At 37.1% G+C, this 23,300-nt stretch overlaps 5 protein-coding genes across 6 annotated transcripts; 4 read left to right on the forward strand and 1 right to left on the reverse strand.

Annotated features, from left to right (window-relative positions):
* Positions 1–4,441: 4,441 nt before the first annotated feature.
* Positions 4,442–4,967, reverse strand: LOC133706936 (uncharacterized). The gene has a single exon (XM_062132489.1). The coding sequence runs from the start codon at positions 4,885–4,887 to the stop codon at positions 4,681–4,683; it is 207 nt and encodes a 68-aa protein (XP_061988473.1). The 5' UTR covers positions 4,888–4,967; the 3' UTR covers positions 4,442–4,680.
* Positions 4,968–10,046: 5,079 nt separating this feature from the next.
* LOC133742975 (auxin-binding protein ABP19a-like) lies at positions 10,047–10,682 on the forward strand. The gene has a single exon (XM_062170708.1). The coding sequence runs from the start codon at positions 10,047–10,049 to the stop codon at positions 10,680–10,682; it is 636 nt and encodes a 211-aa protein (XP_062026692.1).
* Positions 10,683–11,316: 634 nt separating this feature from the next.
* Positions 11,317–14,716, forward strand: LOC133745421 (glyceraldehyde-3-phosphate dehydrogenase, cytosolic-like). The gene is made up of 12 exons (XM_062173483.1): positions 11,317–11,446; positions 11,540–11,563; positions 11,631–11,731; positions 11,984–12,099; positions 12,177–12,276; positions 12,596–12,742; positions 12,822–12,882; positions 13,206–13,339; positions 13,770–13,912; positions 14,016–14,099; positions 14,174–14,263; positions 14,378–14,716. Exons 1-12 carry the CDS (start codon positions 11,443–11,445, stop codon positions 14,427–14,429), a joined length of 1,056 nt encoding a protein of 351 aa, XP_062029467.1. The 5' UTR covers positions 11,317–11,442; the 3' UTR covers positions 14,430–14,716.
* A 1,496-nt stretch (positions 14,717–16,212) lies between these two features.
* Positions 16,213–19,708, forward strand: LOC133745420 (uncharacterized). 2 transcript variants are annotated; one of them, XM_062173482.1, is made up of 8 exons: positions 16,213–16,919; positions 17,249–17,413; positions 17,599–17,691; positions 17,788–17,889; positions 18,003–18,122; positions 18,525–18,665; positions 18,834–19,160; positions 19,285–19,708. In XM_062173482.1, the coding sequence occupies exons 1-8, from the start codon at positions 16,425–16,427 to the stop codon at positions 19,573–19,575; spliced, it is 1,734 nt and encodes a 577-aa protein (XP_062029466.1). In that variant the 5' UTR covers positions 16,213–16,424; the 3' UTR covers positions 19,576–19,708. The 2 variants fall into 2 exon arrangements, with proteins under 2 accessions (XP_062029466.1, XP_062029465.1); XM_062173481.1 differs by having other exon boundaries at positions 16,217–16,919; positions 17,593–17,691.
* A 1,011-nt stretch (positions 19,709–20,719) lies between these two features.
* LOC133707018 (lysine histidine transporter 1-like) lies at positions 20,720–23,262 on the forward strand. Its single transcript, XM_062132563.1, has 7 exons — positions 20,720–20,787; positions 21,210–21,590; positions 22,075–22,468; positions 22,559–22,664; positions 22,829–22,920; positions 22,998–23,066; positions 23,164–23,262. Exons 1-7 carry the CDS (start codon positions 20,735–20,737, stop codon positions 23,260–23,262), a joined length of 1,194 nt encoding a protein of 397 aa, XP_061988547.1. The 5' UTR covers positions 20,720–20,734.
* Positions 23,263–23,300: the final 38 nt, after the last annotated feature.

Raw genomic sequence — 23,300 nt, forward strand, 5'->3', positions numbered from 1 at the left:
AAAAAAATGAACAATATGAATATGTATTTTTCACATTATATTTTCAAAATTTGCAGGAACCCAATAAAGGTTGAATTTATATACATGTGTTATGCAAATCTTTTGTTCGAATGTATGTGCAAATCTATTGACTGAATTACATGAAATTTTTTTTGTTATTGATTGAAGAAAAAAAAATTGTTGTTTAAATCGAAGCATGAGTGTAATGAAAAAAAAAGAGCCAAAATAATTTTTTTTTAGAAAAAAGCCAAACTAATTTAGGGTCATTAGATTTTGGAAGGATAAGATATATGGTCTTTTTCTCAAGAATTACATAACATGATTTGACAAATAAGTGACATATATAGGTGACATGGCATGACACATAAGATTGAGGCCATAAATCTTAGACCTCATTGAGGCCACAAATCATTTTCCTAGGGGAAATTACATATAGTAGCGTTGAGCTGCAATAACAGCTAGCAAAAAAGGAGGAGGAAAATAAAAACATTCCTGAGTTATGGAACTCGCCAAATGCAGCCATTAAATGCATTGCCTTAATAGTCATATTAACTCCATATAACTACTAGAAATGACAAATATCAGTTTGTATTTTTTACGTCCGTAATTTTCATTACATTTCGTTTTAAACACGTATGTATCAAATTTTATAATTTGTCATTTCCGTATTTTATGTCCAAATTTTTGAAAGTTTTTTTCACTAAAAGTTACCGAATTATTCATATACGCAATTTTAACGTTTAATTTCCGTCCCGAATATTACTAATTATAGATTTATGTAAGTAGATTATCAAAAGTGATAATGTTAAGCCATTTTGTTGATAACATGAACCTAAACAGTTGAAAACTATAAACACTAGATACTAATTAGAGCATCTTTAGCAATACTAGCCATTTTTTAATTAAAATTTACCCAAAGTAGCTCAAAAGTCTTTTTTTGGCTAGCCAATTTAAAATATGTCTGCACCAGTTCTCTCTACTTTAGCTAGTTTTGAATTTATATTATTTAATGAATGAAGAAAAATTAGTTTAAATGTATTTATAAATTACATTAAACAATCAATAGTTTTAAATTAACAAAAATAATAGAGAGTCTTATCTCGCTCTTTATTTTTGCAAATGAGATAGCTAAAGGTTAAAATGGAGAGCCACTTAGGAGTCTAGTGCAGTTGCTAAAATTGATAAAAAAAAAAATTAAACAACTAAACATGCTCTCTAAAATAGTTAAGGAGCCAAGATCGAGAGTCTGCTAAAGATACTCTAAAGTGTACCATATTGTTTTTTTAAACCATATATCAGCCGATGCTGTAATATTAATTCCAAAGTTTTCATAGCATTCTTCGAAAACGGGTGCTATTAAAACTAGATTGTCCCCCATGAAAGTGTGTCTTCGTAAATTTAGGGCGTATCAACATTTCCATTATGTATTGCAATTTGCAGACCAACCCTATTTAAAAAGAATGAATGACAATAATATTTGAACGTTTCAATTGCCGGCATGCCTGAAACAATGAGAAACTACAAACACATAGATGTGAAAATTGGTGCTCGATCATGATAATGCATAGAGCCGTCATCGATCGAGCTCTCTACGCTTCTTAATTTATTGCATTTAATTGTATTATATTTCATTTAGTTGAACAATAATTCATGGATTCGATTCCTAATTATTATTCTAACCAAGGTTTATTGTTAACTTTGATATCATCATTGTCGCACATTCTATTAGGTTATCAAGTTTTGGAACAAGAAATATTATTGTTCAACTTGCTCAGTCAAGTGTCACTGCGCCTATTACTATCATGTAGCATTGCACCCAATGTAATGAAGCAAGAAAATTAAAATATATATTTTACTTGTGACACAATTATAAGCTAGAAATTGAGCCACGCATATGCCAGTGGCTTTGCAGCAGATGAGGCACCCAAGAAGTTTGGATTGATGTACCCTTGAAATAAACAACAACTGACACTAATGATTAACGAACAAGATCGAGTATATGTTTGTTAATTTGAACAAAATGTAACACAGGAAATAAAACATTTATCAAAATTCATTTGTGATATGGACTTCCTTAGTTCCTTGTGCTAGCTAGCTTGATATTGTAAGAATGTATACATACAGTATACATTAATAAATGTGAAAATGACTACACACTCCATCAGAGTTGATTAGACTGTTGTAAAGTTTAGCTGCGGATCGGCCGGATCCGGTCTTAAGAGGTTAGTGTTCTAGCCAGAGACGAAACCAGAAAATCATATTGAAGGGGGCTAAATTAACCTTAAGTTGCCAAGTTCTTCCTCAAATTCTTCTTCTTAATGGGTAGAAATTCTTGTGTATTGGTCAGTATGAAATCAACCAAATATATACTATGCCTACAAATTAAGACTATTTTAAGTCTGGCTAATCAAAAGGTGAGAGACTACAGTTACATTGATTGACAGTTACATAAATGATCGACAATTAGAGCCTTATCAGGTTCTTGATTATGGGAAGTTAATGGCTGCTAGTTCAGTAGTTTGTCCGTTTCCCTTTGCTGAAGTTAATCGCTGGGATTGATAGGCTTGATGAATTTTGGTTTCTGTTGGATCTGGGGATTGTCAAAACCCACTAGCTAGATGACGAAAAGTTATATCGAGTTCTGAATTAGTTGTTTAGAGGGTATCCAGAGCTCGAAATTTAAGCATATCAGAATAACTCAAAAGCAGTAAATAATTATACAAGATGCAATAGTCGCCAGTTTGAAGTGCTTGATTTGTATGCGCAAGGTTGGACAGACGAGCATGCTTGAAAGAGAATGAAATGAAAGCCAGCAATAGAAAGAACACTTCGCGAGCTGCTGGGTTTCTTCCTTTCTCATTGAAGTCGCCATAATTTCACAACCAAATTTACATACCTTGCTCAGGCCATTGAGGTTAAACCCAACCTCACTGCTTTCTGCACAGCTTTTGATCTTACTCCCAAATGCGCGCAGCATTCAACTCTATTCATTAATTTGAGGAATTTGATTGCATATATTAATTTTTTTTTTCTTCAGAAAAATGGGGTGGGCTCAGCACAACCCAGCCCCACCCTAATTTCGTGCCTGGTTCTAGCCACAATTAACCGACACGGATCTATTGGTTAATCGAGATTATAAATTTATAATGGTGTAAATCTTGATTGTGAAAACTGTGAAGTAGTAGAATAACACTCAACTTCCACTATTATCGATCACTATTTAGTTCAGCAATTAGAATCGCTCAACTTTTAGGACGCATTAGTAACGTACCTAATTATAGTCATTGAGTATTCAATTCTATAGTTTTGCCATCGGCCTCTTTCGAGCTCCAGAAAGAGCGCCGAGAAAGGCATGCAGATGCAGTTCTTGTGGCCACCACTGGTTCCAAGGCTTGCAGCATTTTGCGAAACAGGTGTTTCCACGACTCTACCGCCCAGTGGTGGATTAACATGAATTTGATTAATTCTAATCAAACATTGTTCTTTTATGCTTTGGCCATACAACTCGCATATTAAGCTACTAACGCATTGCGTGCTAGTGCATTGAACTACTGGGACAATGCATCTTGAACTACTCTCTTGCATTCCACTATTTACATCTTCGACAAATCGAACTACATACTTCACTTATACTATTTGTTTTTTGATATAAACGACACGTACTGCATATGAATTAGGATAGGATGGAGGGAGCTGAATGCCCCATGTGTTATGCATGTTACAGAACAGTGAACACGTTGTTGTCGCCTCCATGTTCAACTCGATCAATACGTTAATTTGTCTTCTGTATATATGTAAGTGCATGCAAGCTAGCTAGGTACATGCATATTCTGACTATGGCCAGACAGATCCACATGTCAAGTCACGCACGTACTTTTAGTAGTCTCATACTCTAGTGATCAAGCAGTATAGCGAGTGGAGTGACTAAATAGCAGAAGCTACGGTAGAGTGATACTAATTAAGAGTACTAGCTATTACAGTTGGCACTTGGTAGCATTTTTCTTATTGCCCTGACTTGACATTTTGACAATATGGCTTCAATCCCTTTAAGATGTCCTTCTTAGGAGAAATCTTCGATGAGTGACTTTATTTGCATGAGTTCACAGGCGATTGGAGTTTGGAGCAATGTTGCTATACCATTTGAAATTAAAGAGGAAACTCGATAAATGATCTAGTTATTTTGACGAAATCCATATTGCGTGTGTCTCCTCGTATCCGTAGACCATAGTCGTATCAACTAGTTCGAGTAAATTAATCAAATTCAACAAGTTTTTTTTTACTTTATTTATCAGAATTAAACTCAACATGCAAGTAAATTAGACGGTGAAAATTCTTCAATTATAAATTAAGGATGTCGATCGCTTGTCAATTATAAATTAAGGATGGTCAGTAAAAATTCTTTCAGTGTCGAGCATATGTACTAAAATTTCACATATATAAATTAATTAACTAAGAAAGAGTTACAGATACAAATATATGCATATGGAATGAATTATTAGGCTAATTACAATGAAATTCTTACTGACCATGTTACAAGAAGAAGATTGAAAAGTAACGATGAAATACTACTAATTAATTAACGGAAGGATATATTCAAACTAGCTAGCTAGCTAGCTAGCTAGTTTTAACATCAGTAATTATATATCTATAGCTGTATGTAATTATTATTTGATCGATGAACTATGGATACGAGGAGGGAGTGCAGACAATACAAGCCAGCAAGAGAATGGCGGTGGAAGCGCCGTCCTCTTCGAGATTGGAGCTGCTCCTCTTGAATTTGCAGACCTTTGCTTTGTTGATATTGCAGTTGTACTGTATCTGCTTCTGCTGCTGCTGCTGCTGCTGTTCTTGCCTTCTCTTCATTCCTTCTTCCACTTTAGAAACCATTTTTAATTATCTCTTCGAAACTTGATTGATTGAGAGAGAGAGAGAGAGAGAGAGAGAGAGAGAGAGAGAGAGCTAGTGTGTGTGTTTGCTTTCAGGAACATGCACTTGTCCATTTATAGACTTCAGCTAGCCATAGCATCTGTGATTTGCTAGTACCAAAGTGCCCTTTGGTTTGGTTTAGTTTAGTTATAAACTTAATTAATTACTCTGATCGATCGCCTGCTTTTAAATTTTAAGTAACTAGCTCTTTCCATCATGACAATTGGAAACTACTTCAGATACAATGCTACTATGCATGTGGGGAGATCGAGTTCGGCGGCCCGGCCATCAAACATGTTTCTTTATATATATCTACTCAATTTTTTTCTTCTTGTAATACTGAGTTTATTATCACGTACAACCACTTATTTCTTAGTTATCATAAATCACTAGAATGTGTTTAGATATTTAATCTATCCCATTTTTTTTCTATTTTTTTAGCATGAAAATGCCTTCATAGAGAGAAAAGAAGAAGAAATTAAATGTGTACTAGCAGCCGAAGTAACTCCACATGGGTAGACAGCATAAAACTTTATACTTATCTATCGAAGATGGTACTTCTATATATTATGCAGGTAATGTTCCAAGTTTGTAACCATAAATAAATAAAAAAATAAATAAATAAATATATATATATATATACAGGCGGGTTCTGAAGCGGACGTCCGCACTTTGCTAAAGTGCGGACGGCGACGCAGCGGCGGTGTTCCAGGCGGCGACAACGGCTCGGGGCTTGGCGGACGGTTCTGGGCAGCGTTCGAGGTCGGAGGAGGTCGGAGTTGCAGGTTTCTGGACAGCGAGCTCACCTGCAACTGCAGGTTTCTGGGCAAGGCTGCAACCACGTCGCCGGCGACTCCACCGACTGCAGACCTGTCCGTCCGACCCCTGGCGTCAGTCCGGCAAGCTCCGCCGCTCCGTCACGCCCCGAGCCGAGCTGCAGCGTCGACGTCCGCACTTTAACAACAGTGCGGACGTCCTCTTTGGAACCGCTCCGTATATATATATATAGGGGAAGGTTTTGAAGAGGACGTCCGCAACCCAGAAAAAGTGCGGACGTCCCTCCTCCGGGCTTGATCAAGCTTCGACGGCGACGTTTCTGTTGCCGAACGGAACCAGGCCACGATGTGGAGCAGTTTAGAAGCGGCTGGACTCGTCAACGAATGGTTCGAAGTGGAGCTCGATGAGCTTCCATGGTTTCCGGCGAGCTCGCCGCGCATCGCTGAGAATCCAATCAGCTAAGCCTTCGCCTGGATGGTGACGCCGTCCGGGATGTCCAGGGGGTCGTCCGACAACTGCAGCACAGCCGTCGCCACCTTCTTGACGCCGGAGGAAGGATGTCCGCACTTTTTCTGGGTTGCGGACGTCCTCTTCAGAACCTTCCCCTATATATATATATATATGTGTGTGTAAAATAAATGATTGCACAGTTTTTTGTATATATATCTATAAATATGATTGGTAGAGGGGAGAGGACAAAGTTAGAGATAAGATGTATAGAAGGTTGCAAATACTTTCTCGATGTTATTAATTAGTTAGTTGACCAAGCTCATGTGATGAACTCTAAGTGCATGTATATATTAGTTTAAACCTGACATGATTTTCTATCATCTTGTTCTATATTTCTATATTTTGAGTACACGTTAGCACGGTATCAAAACCTAAATTGAGTGGATCAATAAACTCAAAGGTGTACCTCTTATTTTGAAAATATCACTAAACAAACAATACTCAACGTCAAATAATACACACTAATTAACCGTTGAAATCACAAGCCATACATGAATTGATTTATTTTTAGAAACAAGTGAACAATCTTGTATTATTTACAAATTAAGTGATCATAATAAGTACCAAAAATACAGTATCATTACTACATCAAAAGATCGAGAAAGAAAAGAAAAAAAGTTTCAATTCTTTCTCCTACCTGAATGATCATCATCCTTAACAATAATATATATGTTAAAATTTTACAGCTACAATTTGCATGGCGATACGGCTAATGATTCTTTTCAGTTGGAACAATGTTCAATCATAGCTAGCTATTAATTAGCAACTAATATAATGATCGATCTACCTAGTTAATCCTTAGCTGTATACAAACTCTATATATATATTATATATAAACAAGCTTACAGCTAACTTAGCTAGAAGCCTAGAAGTACGTAGTTCTTAATGACAATATATATGTGTGCATTAATGTATAAATGCTAGAATCCACATAATGGAGTTGCCTTGTATTCTACTGATCGATGAACTAAACATTTACGTCCAAAATGAAAAGTATAAAAACATGAAAAATATATGAAGAAAATGTAATAATGGGCAACCGTAGGACCCTACTAAATTTGGTCATTGTCGCATTCCATTAAGTAGTGGAGCTCGATCATGTGCAAAACCCATGTGAGCATGTGTTCATGTTCTATTGTTCTTGTCTTCTTCCAGCCATATAGGCCCCAAAGGTTTTCTTCAATTATCTACAACATGAGATAACTACATATGTAAGGCCTTTAATTTCATGACTTACATGTCAAATATAATCTTTCTTACCCTTTCATCACGCCTTAAGTGTCTTTATTTGTCAAAATACTCGATCTCAAAACTTAAACATAATAAGTTTTAAATATAAACCAAAAAATGATACGTGATACGCCATTTTGAAGAGAGATATTTTTTCAGAGCAATTAAACAAAAAAAATATCGAAAATGGCAGTGTACCAATACTTTTAACTAATCTACGTCAACTCCTGCTATTGAGCTTCCGTGATGAAAGATCTTCTCCATCTTTGAGGATCCTAATATTCCGACTTGTAGACTAATTTACGATCATGAAATTAATTATAATCTCTATAATCAAAGAAGATTAGATGTAATCATCCTCAATAAGTTCACAGTATATGTCATATTTCTATTTGATTATGCAACCAACTAATAAAATAGGTCATGCAGCACATGAGGTTTCGTTTAAAAATATCTTGGTTTTCAGAGCTGAAAATTTATACATCCATATCGAGTTACAATGACCCTATGTCTTTCCCCTCAATTATACAATACCGTCCTCAACGTTTTTCATAACTGATGATTGGTGGTAGAATATAGAATATTGTCCAGTAGATATTTCTAAACAAAAAAGAGCCTAGTACATAGAAACTGCAAGCAAGCATTACATACATACCCATTCATCAATTTAATTTCATTTAACACCATGGACTCATGGAGGGTCCAAACTCCAAAGTGAACAGAGTTGATAAGTAGATGCATGGGAATATTTTTGTTTCTGAAGGAAACAGACAAGTGATGGAATTACATGCTTCATGAATTGAACCCATAATTCTGAGCATGCAACATATATATAGGGCCATATTTTCCAGAAAATGGGATGTTGGCTATTCTGAGAACAGGCCATTTCAATTGATTGGTTTTGAGTCTTTTGACCACTGCTTCCATTGCACCAAATGTTTATAGACATTACTTATTGTCTTTAGAAGGGCTTAATTTCCTTTAGTTCTTGAAGAGCATGCATTTTAAAACACAATTGGTCATTATAGAGTGGATCTTGTTTTCCTGCATACCTAGGACTCATGTTTCATGTATTATGCATGTATAACCAAAATTCTGCCTGCCCTGCGCTGCTGGCTCTATGATTGGTATTGAGTATTGACTTGAGTCTTTCATTTTTGGTGCTATTGGATAATCCAAGCAAAGCTACATACATACATTTGGGGTAGGAGAGATTCATGTGACGTCGTTAGAGATTTTAAAGTCGTTGATCTCTTACCCTGTCCTCCAAGTTTCACTAAATTTCAAAATTTTCAACTCCACGTCTCCACCAAAGATTGTACAATAGCAAACAATATATTTTTCAATTTTCACATGCTCACTAGAAACGATATTGCATGTGATTAGTGACACCTAATGTGAAATTTTTAGATTTCATCGTTGATAGTTGAAACATGGACCCAAGAGACCCACCTTATTTTATCAAATTAAAAAAAAAAAAAGTTGTTATTTTCTTTTTCTTCTTTGCCTATGTAATTAATATAAATATGCTCTGTGCTCAAACGATGATGCAATACTCTACTCCCAGCAATCGTCTTAAATATTTCATGAAATTTTGAAATTACAAAAAATCACAAAGTATCGCTTAAATTTCGTGCGTTTGATATTTTACTCACTCACTTTTGAAAATACACTTTAATCATTTAATTTAGACTCTCATCTTACACTTTGGTTATTCTTTCTATTTTTTTGTTAATACTGATCACCTAATTTGCCGCACGCCTTATTTAATTTAAGGCCAATTTCATCACTTACTATAACAAGTGATTGACCACGAGAAGACGTTTATTGGGCCAATTACGAGATCATTTTTAACGAGAAAATAGACTGATAACCAAAGTGTAAGATGGAGTCTAAGGCTCTAAACTTCACTCAGATGATATATTTTATAAGTGATCAGTAAATGTCAAATGAGAAATAATTGAGCAATCATTTATGATATTTTTCTTTTTGAATCTGCCAATTTCACTTTTTTACAAAACATGGGAATGTTTCTTCAATTTTGGTAAAAAATTCTCGATGCTTAATGTAATTCCTAAAGATCATTGTTGGTAGTTGAAATATCTATCGACCTAAGAGCATTTTTCAATTTTGACACTTCCTCAAATTTTTAACCTTACATCCATTTTTAGACTTTCCTACTTCCCTGAAATAGGGTAGATACAGTTTTGAATTTAGGTCAACTTTAGCCATAGTGATGAATGGGAGGGGATCTCATACCATACTCGTCGAAAATTTATCCCTAACTCAGGCCAATGTTTCCAACATGCAAATCACTCATTCAAAGTGTATATTTTCCGATCCATAACCCTCTCTCTTTATCAAATAATAAAATTTCTATATACGCTATAATGTAGTAATGCCATTTCCTAGATTATAAGATTGTTGCCTTTCAAAAAAAAAAAAAATTGTTGACTTGCATGTCTTTGAATCGTGATTTATGTTGTAGTTAATTCTGTATTTATTCAAATGGTACTGTACTCTAGCTATAAAATGCCTCCGAACATGAGGAAAACACACAGCTCGAATTCACCAACTCAACTTGTATACATATATAGAACAATATGATTTCCCCTATCTTCTTCGTATTTTCTCTCATTCTCTCTTCTTCCTATGCTTCACATGTGCAAGACTTCTGTGTTGCAGACTACACAGCCCCTCAAGGCTTTTCAGGGTACGCTTGCAAAGACCCTGCCAAGGTCACGGTAGACGATTTCGTCTACTCCGGCCTAAAAGTCCCCAGTACCACCACGAACATTAACAAATCTGGATTCACAGCTGCCGTTGCCCCTGTATTTCCTGCTCTCAACGGCCTAGGCGTTTCGGTGGCCCTAGCAACCCTGGAGGTTGATGGAGTTTCCCCGCTTCACAGCCACCGCGGAGCTACAGAAGTTATAGTCATCGCAGAAGGAAGTAATATAGTCGCCGGGTTCATTGCCTCGAGTAACAAAGTTTATACAAAGTCTCTGAACAAGGGTGATGCTATTGTTTTTCCACAAGGGTTATATCACTTCTTTTGGAATAAGGGTAAAACTCCGGCCACTATATTTGTTAGCTTCAGTAGCGAAAACCCTGGCGTTCAGGTTCTGGAGAATGCACTGTTCCAAAGCGATTTTCCTACCGAAATCATAGCCAAGACTACTTTACTTGACGTTGCTCAGATTAAGAAACTTAAGGGTGTTTTTAATGGCACTAATTAGGGTTTCTTGGTGTACGATAATAGGGATTCTAATTCAGTAATTCCTGAATAATATCGCTTCAGTTCTGCATGTTACCAATCAAGTTTGCTCATTGTAGAATTGAGTTTATTTTCTTCTTATTCTTGTTTTTCAGCTTTTATATGAATTCACAACTCACAACTTATAGGAAAATAAACTTCAATTATGAGCTGTATGTACACTAAGTTAACTTTAAACATAAGAACTTTATCTTAATGATAAATTAAAATAGGTGTCATTCCACATTATCAGAATATCCCTCAAAATTTTAGTGATAAACAGTATTGATAAACATCTGATTATCTGAATCAGTGTTCAATAGAAATTGGCACCCTAGTATGAACTCACGATGATCGAACTATCCCTTGATTTATAAATTCATTAATTCCGAAGAGACCATGCCCTAGAAATGGTTGTAACAAGAAGTTTGAAATGTTAATGATACGTAGCTCAGATTGGGCCAAATTGTAAAATTCCTATTTGGGCTGTGATCTCAAACCCAGAGGCCAAAAACCAGATCCATTTTCTCACTGTGTGACCGAATCTTGCGGTAAAACCACGCAGAGCAGCAAGAAGTGTCTTGGCCCTGCCTGATGTCACAGCCACCGGTTCTTCCGGTCTCCATTTCTCCCTCTCTTTTACATATGGAACCCTCAATAATAGCATCTCTGTACTTGCCCACTATACACACTCACACTCCAGAGCTTCTTGTCTAATAATCTGTTCAATCTTGTGTATCTTCATGGGTAATGATGAAATTTTAATCATGTTTTTTTTGTCTTTCTATTTGAATTTCGTTATACACGACTCATTGATATGATCTTAAATTGTATTCACAGGGAAAATCAAACTCGGAATCAATGGTGCTATTTCATTAACTGTTTCTCTTCTTAATCTTATGAATTTTTAAATAATGGACGTATTGTTTAGGATTTGGAAGAATTGGAAGATTGGTCACAAGAGTGGCTTTGCAAAGAGACGATATTGATCTTGTTTGCATTAACGACCCCTACATCACGGCCGACTACATTGTAATTTTCTTTTCGTTTCTATATTTTGGGCGTATTGCAATCTAATACTTCATATGATTTCAATTTTCAGTACTTCGAACTCTTAAACCATGTTAGGGTAATGAAAATGATAATTGTGGTACCAAATGCGGCTACCAATTTGCCATTATGTTCATTTTTCAATGATCATGAAAATATAGTTTCTTTTTGGTCTGAAGTCGTGAAAATATAGTTGATTGGAAATTTGAGGAGTCGGATTATCGTGTGGCCCAGGTCTACATGTTCAAGCACGACACTGTTCACGGTGCATGGAAGAATTGCGATGTGAAACTTAAGAATGCAAACCACGTTTACTTTGGTAACAAGGAAGTCACCATTTTTGCAATCAGGTATGATTACAGTCCCACTATAATGTAATATTCCATGTCCAATAGAGTAAAAAGAATGAAAAGATTGTAACTTTTAGCCGAGAAGACGAAATCCCTTGGTCCGGCCCCGGAGCCGAATACATCGTGGATGCCTCTGGTACTGCCACCGAAATCGAATTTGCTCAGGGCCATTTGAAGGTTGGCTGCTCTCCCTAATAACTTGTCGTGTTTTGATGCAGTTTGGTTTATGTATCATGGATTTCAGATCAGTGACAAATTTTGTTCTGTTTAGCAGGCAGTTAGTTTAGTGTAATTGCTCAGGCCTTTATGATGAGCCTTCTTTTTCCCTTTTGAAGTTAGAGTTGTATGCTAGAAATTGGTTTGCTAGCTTTGTTATACTTATACCTTTGCTTTCTCAAACACTATGGCTTTGATCTCCTTGTTTTTGGGGGATATTCATGGATTTCAGTCATGAATTGATTGCCTTACCTGAGTTTTATTTTATGTATACTACCAGGGCGGAGCAAAGAAGGTTATTGTCACTTGCCCGTGTGATGGTGCTCCTGCGTTTGTTGTGGGTGTCAATGAGAAGGAATACAAGCCGGAGCTTAATGTTATTTCCGGTGCTAGTTGCACCACCAACTGCCTTGCCCCCCTTGCAAAGGTTCATCTCTCTCGCTCATTTGATCATAGTAGTATTTGATGCTGTTTCTAATAGTCTAATACTCATGTGAATTCTGCAGGTCATTCATGATAAATTTGGTATCATCGAGGGTCTGATGAGCACTGTTCACTCAGTTACTGGTAGGGCTCTTTTTTGTTGTTCGTTTTGCTATTCTTTTTTGCCCCGTTTGGTTCGAGGAAATTGAACAATTCAATGTCTCAGGAGAAATGAAAGCAAACCCGCTGGGGACGAATGCTTTTAAGTCTTCCACCTTTTCGGGCACCATTTTCTTTGAGCAGCCAATTTTTTTATTTTTTTGCTTGCAATTACAGGGGAAATTAATTAATGAATTCTTTCTACATTCCTAAATCTCTAACCAGTGAACCAATAGAGGCATTAGTTTAGCTCTTTCGGCCACATTACCGGATTACCCTATTTGCGGTCTTAACTTTTGATGATGCAGCTAGCCAAAGAGGTGTTGATGGAACATGTCCTAATGATTGGAGACCTGGAAAAGCTGCACCAACTATCAAAGATTGGAGAATTGGAAGAGCTGCTTATATCAACATCATTCCCACTACTACCGGAGCTGCTAAGGTAATAGAATTGTAGCAAATGTGATGGAACATTTAAACCCTGGCCTCCTTTAAAATTATGCTGAAATCTTAGACCAAGAATCACAAACATCTTTGTGGTTGAATCAAAATGTCATTGCCATCGTCAAAAGAATTCCTAGTAACTTCCCCCGGAGTTCCAAATCCTAAATTCAACCTCGGTAGCTTTCATGCACACTTTTATCCCTGTTTCAACTTATGATTTGTGTTGTATGTATCGTTTCAACCAAAGTTGGGCGGAAATGAGGATTTGGACTAATACCGGTGAAGCATTATGCACTTTACTTTCTGACTGCATGGGTAACATTGTGAATCACCCCCACTACCACAAGTCGATCTTATTCGTAATGTTTGGTTTGTCACCTTAGTTTTGCACGGTCTCAAACTAATCATATGTACTGTGACTTGTGAAGGCTGTTGGTAAAGTTCTACCTGACCTGGATGGTAAATTGACCGGAATGTCATTCCGTGTTCCTAGTCTTGATGTTTCGGTGGTAGACCTAACAGTGAGGCTAGAAAAGCCGGCTACGTATGAGGAAATAAAAGCTGCCATCAAGTAAGGGCAGAGACGAATACGTTGAAATGTATTTAGTAGTTCTTGATCTAAACTATCAAGCTCTGATTTGGTGGTATAATTCAATTTATAATGGTCTCTATAGGGAAGAGTCTGAGGGAAACCTGAAGGGAATCTTGGGTTACACTGAAGATGATGTGGTCTCTACCGACTTTGAGCATGACAGCAGGTACACAAATGCATAAATATGCCTATGATTTTGGTAATTGCTGTTACATCATGTATTGGATCATAACTGTGCAGGTCAAGTATTTTTGATGCAAAGGCCGGAATTGCTTTGAACGATAACTTCCACAAGTTGGTCGCATGGTACGACAACGAGTGGGGATACAGGTGAATTTCGACACCTTGTTTTGAATGTAACCTCCATTTTTGAATTCATGGTGATGAACCATAATCCAAATGTACGTTCTTCTCATTTTGGTTTGTTTTATGATGAACTTGCAGCACTCGCATCGTTGACTTGATGACCTACATTGCGTCGTTTGATTCAGCATAAGGCAGCAATAAAAGTAGTATTGAATCAATGTCGATAGTATATGTGTAGATTTCGGTTCATGGTTAACAGATGCAGCAGCGGAAAAATTTTTTGATTCTAACATATGAACTCAAAATTGGTCTGTGCCTGATTAGATGCTTCAGTACTTTGTATTAGAGTAGCTAGATCAGACATTTTCACTATTTGTGAAGTGTGGACATTCCAGCTTTGACAATTTCAGCTTTATCCTATTTAAAATAGGAGTCTCTTACAAGCATTATAATATCAGAGTTGGTGGCCTTTCCGTTTATGTTATGGTATAGAAGTAGGTTTCCTGGAAAAGGAAAGAAAGAGAGCCACACGCCAATGGCATCTGTGGCCTTTCCTAACAAATTCAAGCAGGTAATTTTTTGTAGAAGCTAATGCAAAATTAGTTGGAGAACAAGAAAATTGTTTGGGTAATGCAAGACTTAACATTTGCGATGTGAAATACAGTTGCAACGCTTGGCTTGAATATGGGCTCAATTTCATGAGCAATTTGTGCCAATCGCAACCTTTCAGAGATTGCAGGAAATCAATGAACTGACCCTCACTTTCTTCATTTCTTATCTAATGAAGATTGGGTTTTAAGGATGACATTTGAAATTCAATTTACTAGGTATTCAATGTAAGATTTGACCGTTTAAGAGAAAAAAAATAAAATAAAGGAATAATATAATCAATAGTGATTAAATAAAGGTTTGAATCGATATTGGTTTGAATAACCAAATCAAGAGGAAAACAGATCGTCCATAATACACTGATAAAGAACCCTAAGACACTTTAAATCTAAAAACAATTGTAATGTATCCTCCAATATTTCATACTTACAACTCATACGAAAACTGAGGACGTAAGATTTTTTACAAGAGAAGAAAGGAAAGTTAGATCTTTCGGATTGTTTAACAAGAGAGTTAGGTAAAGAAAATGACTGTTTTTGAAGATGAAAAAGTCCTAGACTAATAGTAGCTAAATTTTAAAATTGATTTATAAAAAGAGATCATAAGCTAATAAAACCAAACCCTTCTCAAAGCATAATGTACAATTTCTTTTCAAATAAAGGGATTTCACCAATAAACAAATATTACAACCAATTATAGAACAAATTGTAATCTAGCAAAAAAACAAGTAAACAACTATGGAGCTATTTAGATATGTACTTTTTTCTTTGATCAAATATAAACTTTCATCAATGACAAATGGTCGATACAACCTTTGAAATTAAAGGTAGTCTCATTAAAAACTCTGTTTGATCAGTGCAAATAAAAAAAATAGTACCACCCCTATAGCTTCAAGCCTTCAACTCCTACAATCAACTATTTTCAGAAAGCCATAACTTGTTTAGCCAATTGGTGCCCAACTTTCTTTCACATGACTGAATAAAATGTATATTTTTTTTCAATAAAAAATCAAATGTTTAAATACACACTTCTCTTAATCAAACCTCTTGATTATCATATATATATATATATATTTTACTATGGAATTTTCAACAGGGCAATTTCCGCTTACATTTGGCGTATCCAAATCACTACGAGAACTATACTAAGCAAGTTTCTCTGGCCTTTTTCTTCTTGCAATTTTACCTTTAGCTTGATCCTCTTCACCAAACTTGACTAGTTCATGCACACAAAGTTCCAAAGAGGGCAATAAATCCGTGAAAATAGTAGCAAATAATAAATTTCCTTTTTCAAAACACAAAACCGGCCCAAAAATCCACGTGCCCTCACTAAACCGGTAATACGAGTAACAGCTCCCGTCCCTCATTCAAATTTCTCCTTAATTTTCGATCTATCCGCCAACACAAAAACTTCCCCTTCTCTCACTCTTCTCTCAGCTACCTCCGGCCGATCGCCGACCACTCAAACCCTAGCTTTCACCGTCCGTCGGAAAACTTAGCTTTCGTCTATCTGATTATTTTATATTTGTTTTACTTTGATTCGTTCCACAAGTTCGTTAGTTTTGAAATTTCGCGAAATGGCGACCTCGGCGTTCAAATCGACGACGAAGCGGACGCCGATCGGGAGCTCTCCGGCTCCGGCGGAGGACTCGTCTTCGGTTAATCGGTCACACCGGCGCTCGCGGAGCCTCAGCTGCTTCTCGCGCCGGCTGCCGGAGCCGCCGGCCGAGGAGTTTGAAGTCAATCCGACTCCCAGGAGGAAGTTTGTGAACACGGTCAGGGGCTCGGGGTTCCCGGAGATTAGTCTTGATGACCTGGCTATTGAGCTGTTTGATTCTGGCTCGGATGAGAGAGGAGGACGCTCGGCGTTGCGGAGTTCCGAAACTACCCCTGCCCAGAGGCGGGGGAGGTCAGTGTCGAGGCACGGCCCGAGGGTGAGCGGCGGCGGTGGTGAGACGAGGGGCCGTGCTGGTAATAGCTCAGGTGGAGGGAAGGTAGTTTCGGAAAGTAAGGGAAATTCGAGGCAAAGGCGATCGGTTTCTGTTGCTCGGTATCAGATGAGCGATTCCGAGGTGAGAATAGTGGTGGCTTTCTTCTTTAATTTCATTTTGAATTTTGATTTGTATGATAGCATTAGAAAGTAGTTAGTTTACTGTTGCATTATGTGCTTGTTTAGATAATCTGCATTACTATTAGTGCTCAGAGAATCATTTGAAGGAGCATTTGCATGTGTACAAGAAAGAATTTTTAGCCACATTGTGTAGACTTATTATACATTGGGACTGAAAACTATGATGCAATCTGTTAATACTCAATGGAGATGTAAGATTGTTATCTATATCAGATTATAGAGATACTCCAACTCATTTATTTGTGGCTGCGTTTATGTTTTAAATGACAGAGTGATCTCGATCATACTCATAATCTTAGCACTGCTAAGTCGAAGAACTTCACTAGCGGTAACAACCAGACGCCCTTGTCCCGTAAGTCATTGGATTCAAATTATAGGCCAGGATTGAGAAGGTCTCTTAGCCAAAAAGATTTGAAGTGCCATGATGGTTACTCTGTAAGTGTTTCTCCATTTATTTGGTCTACGTTTGTTTGATTTTTGCCTACTAATGTTTAGTTAGGGCAGCATTTATCTGCAATTGGTAGAAAAGAAGCACTGAGAGAGACCATATCTAGTGGTTGAGTTGGCTTCAATCCTTAAAATATAAAGACCTTAACTTTCAGTATTTTGTTTAGAGCCAGTCTTCTGTCCTAACTGATGATGAGGGGAAGGATGCTTATATCTATAAAAATGGGGCTGAGAAGACTATACGAGCTGTATATTCAGAGAAGAAGGTATACAGACTTTGTAGAACATTTTATGAAATTAAGACCACCTAGTTAGTTTCTTCATCTCAGTTGCTCATATTTTTTTATCTTGTTAATTTTCAGGCAGAGCACCCTGCTGGTAATGATGTGAAAAGTGGACTTTATGAAGTAATGCGAAAAGAACTTAGACATGCTGTGGAGGAGATTAGGACAGAACTTGAACAGGTCTGCTTGTGGTGTTCTTTAGAACCAATACATATGTTCTCTGTCCTGCGCTTGTAGAGTTTTGATGGTCCTTTATTTTGATTTTAAAGCACATTTCCCTTTAACTTATTCAGGAAAAGGGCAAAACAAAATCTACTGTTCCAGCACCTGGTGATTCCTTGCGATCTAACGGTTCAGATGTACTTCAGGCTGTTTCTTCAATCAGGAAGAATTATTCTTCCAAATTGGAACAGGTACGAAATTTTGTATTTAGATTCTCAGGTTATAATTTTGTATTGTGTATGTTTTGAACTTGTTCCGAAAACAGTGCATCCTGTGAAATGTCCTTCATCTCTAACAATAGGCAATTTATGACTTTTTGAGAGCTTTTCAGCCTGTTACACAATGGCCACCAGTTGGCCTATGTGTAAAGGCAAGTTTAGTTGAGTATAGGGTATGGTCTTGATGTCTGGACTCTGGATATTAGGGCAGATTATTTGTCGACTATGCCATAGCGGCCTGTAAGCTGAGAGTGCCGTGTTTACTTTTATATTCTAGTTTGAAAATGTTCTGTGCAACTACTTCGCATTCAGATGTGCCATTTTAATGAAGTTTTAGCTACTAATGGATCAATTTTTTTTTATTGGTATTGACAGTCAGAAAAGCGTAAACAAGATTTATTAGCAGAAATAGTGCTGGAGGAACAACACAGTAGGGAACTGTCAAAGATTGTAAAAGAATTGCTCCCTGAGCCAAAGAAAATTGTCAGTCCAGACAGACCGTCACGAACTAGAAGGGTACACGTTCCATCTGATAATCTGCAAAAAATTTCATCTTTGAGTTTGTTTATATTTGTGTGTTGTTATTATTATTATGTTTTTTTAAATTATTATCATTTGATCTATCTGAGGGATTGGTATGAAATTTCTAAGACTGTATATTAACATTTGTATTTCACTTGGCAGAGGAGCAATGACAAAGGTAGGGTGTCTAAGCGATTGACTGAGGAAGCAGAAAGATATATTGAGGACTTCATTTCAAATGTTGAAGACACAGATATATCATCACTTGATGGTGAAAGAAGTGATACAAGTTCGAGCTTAGGAGGAATAATGAAGGGCGAAACTTTTCAGAGTCCAGCCATGTCAACTCCTCCTCCTCCTGTTTTCATGGACGGCGTTGTACTGCCTTGGTTGCGGTGGGAGACTAGTAATGATGGTACTCCTATGGGGTGCAGGAATAAGACTGAACCACCAATGACCCCGAAGTCTTTTTCATGGGGTGCTTCTCAGGTAATATTTGGAAGTTATGCGTCCCCATTACAGTTTTTGATTGCCAGTGTGGCATGTCTTGTTTTTCATTCATTGTTATCTCTAGTAATATCGTCCTCAAATTTCTTTGAAATTCAATTTACAGGAAGTGACCAATGCACAAGACCATAGTCAGTCTGCTAGCAGCCGCGGGAGTTGGAGCCCTGGAATAATCGATTCCCTGCCATTTAACGTCATGGAAAATGCATCCAGTAAAATTGGAGAATCTGGTAATTACCAGCGTCAATCACACCCGGGCGGGTCAAATCCTTTACGCTTTGACATGGAAAAGTATCTCCAGCTTAAAAACAATGAAGATTTTCTCTTAGAAACACTGAAGCAACAGCGCAGAATTGGTTCTGGGGGCCTGTTGCTTTGTAATAGAATGTTGATTTAGTTATAATTAGTTCTTTTTAAGACTGCAACCATAAACTACATCGATATCATTGTATAGTTTCTCCATCTATTAAGCTTTGTAGGTAGCCATTGACAATATTTTTCAAGAGTTATGACACTAAATTACTAACCAATCCGGCGTCTTTCGTTTTCTTTGTTCTTACTTCACGTGACGAGAGAGACAAACACATAGCTGTGATATGCCTTTTCCATTGTGCACTTACTCACTTGCTTGACAACTGCCAAAGCAAACCTTGTGTGATTAACAAACAACTCAGAATCTTTGTTTCATGACTAGTTGTGGACTTGGTTGGAGTCACACTTTACAACAAGCACTCGACTCATGCCTATCTCATTCTTCTAAACAGTTTTATCTCTTCCCCCTCTTCACCATTTTATACACTCCTTGAGCTAGAGCCTCATAATAAAGATCTTAACCAAAAAAATGTGGTTGTACAGGTTCAAGTATTTTTACCAAAAGCTATAGTAAAGAGTTAAATAGACTTTGATTTAGGGTTTCCTTTTCAATTGAAATCAGAGACTTCTGAGGGTGGATTGGATTCAGCGGTGATTGAATGAATTATTTTTGCCAAAAAGTGATTGAATGAATTTTGAACCATCTGATTCCTCACTAGAAGAACCTCTATCCTTTTTGGATACAGATTCAAGTAAGGAATTTAAGTTCAAGGATTCAATGAGATAGATATGATCCAAAAAAGGGTAAATCAGAACTTTCAAAAGTTTTGAAAAATCAAATGGCTAAAAATAAGTTCTTGCATGCACATATGACATATATATAGCATTATAGTGGTAGTCAGTTTCAGTTCACTAAGATTTGATGTACTCGATCTACCCTCAGAAGCCTAACGATTTCAGTTCACGAAGGAAACAAACTCAAAGTCCTGTAGAGAGTCCTACTTAGTAACAAAGTCCTAGTCAAAGTCCTACTTACCTAGCACTTTCTCGGTTCTTATATATGATCAAAGCAAGAAAATTGTTTTGTGTTTGGGCAACACTTATGCTTTTACTGATTGAAGGGAGGGATGGATATTGAAGCAAAAGGTATTGATCAGAAGGAAAAGGATCTAAATGACTGGCTTCCCATCACAAGTTCTAGGACTGCAACCTGGTGGTACTCTGCTTTCCACAATGTCACTGCCATGGTTGGTGCTGGTGTGCTTGGTCTTCCCTTTGCCATGTCTCAACTTGGATGGTAAGGCATGCTTCAATTTCATGTCTTCAGTTTTTGGTTGTAGGACTAGCATTTCGAGTTTTTTAGGGTCAAAAGGTTGGCTTGTTTTTGTGATTTTTGACATGAACTTGATACTTGGGATATAAGATTTAGTATGTCCTTTGACAGAAATCCGTTCTTGGATTAAGGGTTATGTGAAAAAGATAATCGAACCAAGATCAACATAGGTTTATGCATAAATCCAATACTTGGGGTTTAAGTTTACCGTGTGGTGATACAAAGTAGGACCTGTTTGGGTTATGGTGAAAGGGGTTTAGGGTTTAAGATTCAGTGAGCTATGTAATTTGTGCATGTTCATCAATATGCCATGTTATTTTGTTGCACCATTAACATGCTGATAGCATATTATGGAGCCATTAACCGAATTGGGTTTCGTGCTTTAGGGGACCTGGAGTCACTGTGATGGTTCTTTCATGGATTATCACCCTATACACCTTATGGCAGATGGTAGAGATGCATGAGTCTGTGCCGGGGAAGAGGTTTGATAGGTATCATGAGTTGGGTCAACATGCCTTCGGAGAAAAGCTAGGGCTTTGGATTGTGGTACCCCAACAACTAATGGTGCAATTCGGTGTCTGCATAGTCTATATGATTACAGGTGGTAAATCACTGCAGAAGATCCATGATACTGTGGCCCCTGGAAAACCAATCAAAACCACCTACTTCATCATGATCTTTGCCGCTGTCCACTTTTTTATCTCTCACCTCCCTAGCTTCAATTCCATTGCTGGTATTTCTCTTGCTGCAGCTGTCATGTCCTTGAGGTACATATATTTTCCTTTTCCTCCAGTCTAATTTGTTAGAAGTGTGTACAGTCAAATTCCCATTCATCTTCCTAGAACAGATCAGACACATATTATATACGTTTGTATCTTCCTATAATTGATAGGTAGTGAATTCTAAGGGGAATTAACCATTAGCTTCTTCACCAAGAAGTACAAGTGCTTCAGTAACTCTAAAGGCACTTTTATCTATTTTAGCCAACCTATGGAATGCTTGTCAAGCAAACCCTTTGATTAAAAACTGAACTGCTTGTTGCAAAATCACCCCGATGTGCTTCTACAAAAGGCCTTTAGTTAATCTCTAGAATTGCTTTTGGCATCTCCTATATAAGTCTATGACTTATAAAGCAGAGTTTTCTCCATTTGGGATGTAGTATCAGATTAAGTTCATATCAGTTCCATTTTTTAATTTGCTGAAGTTAGTTTAATGTCTCATTAATTGTGAATTTGTCCCATTGTTCCACAGCTACTCTACAGTTGCTTGGGGAGCTTCACTTCACAAAGGGGTTCAACCAGAAGTACAGTATGGCCCCAGGGCTTCAACCACCACAGGAAATGTGTTCAATTTCTTTAGTGCTTTGGGAGATGTAGCTTTTGCTTTTGCCGGTCACAATGTGGTTTTGGAGATTCAAGCAACAATTCCTTCTACACCTGACAAGCCCTCCAAAAAACCAATGTGGAAGGGTGTGATGCTTGCATATGTTGTGGTGGCTTTGTGCTATTTCCCAGTTGCTCTTATCGGTTATTGGGTGTTCGGAAACAGTGTTCAGGATAACATCCTCATATCATTGGAGAAACCTAAGTGGCTTATTGTTATTGCTAATGCCTTTGTTGTTATTCATGTGATTGGAAGTTATCAGGTGAGTCCTAGCTACTTCAATATCTACTTTACTGCATAAACAGTACGTTGTTTATGTATTCATGTTGTTCATCTCTTCTTGCTTATGTAGGTCTTTGCAATGCCGGTGTTTGACACAATTGAAGCAGCTCTAGTGAGACAGATGAATTTCAAACCATCTTATTCTCTTCGCTTTATATCACGAAATCTATTTGTTGGTAATTATCATTTTCTTTCCCATTTCTCTACTCACTTGGTAGATCTTAATGTGAGTTAACTTCACACCTCATACATGAGTCTTGAGATATGATTAATAATGTGGTTTAGAAATATGGTACATATGATCTATTTCACTCAATATTAATGTGTTCTGTCAGTGCAGCAATGACCTTGTTCATCGGAGTCACGTTCCCTTTCTTTGGCGGGCTTCTCAGTTTCTTTGGAGGATTTGCTTTTGCTCCCACAACATATTTTGTAAGTAACTTCTATAATGACAATGGATTTTTCATTCCCTTTTAGTACTTAATTAATTACCTGAAAAATTCTTGTAGCTTCCTTGCATCATGTGGCTCGTCATCTACAAACCTAAGAAGTTCAGCATATCCTGGTTTGCAAATTGGGTAAGATAGCAAGAACTTAAAAAGTACTTTGTTCTTTTATGTATTATTTTTCTTTCCAAATACTAATTAATTTCATTCTGGTTTTCTTATATTACAGTTCTGCATTATAGCTGGAGTGTTATTGCTGATTTTTGCTCCTATTGGGGCATTGAGGAATATCATACTTCAAGCCAAGGATTTCAAATTCTACTCTTAAGAGTCCTGACATTTCAAATTAACTATCTGTAATTAATG

This window comes from Rosa rugosa, chromosome 4, assembly GCF_958449725.1.
Source record: "Rosa rugosa chromosome 4, drRosRugo1.1, whole genome shotgun sequence".
NCBI lineage: Eukaryota > Viridiplantae > Streptophyta > Magnoliopsida > Rosales > Rosaceae > Rosa > Rosa rugosa.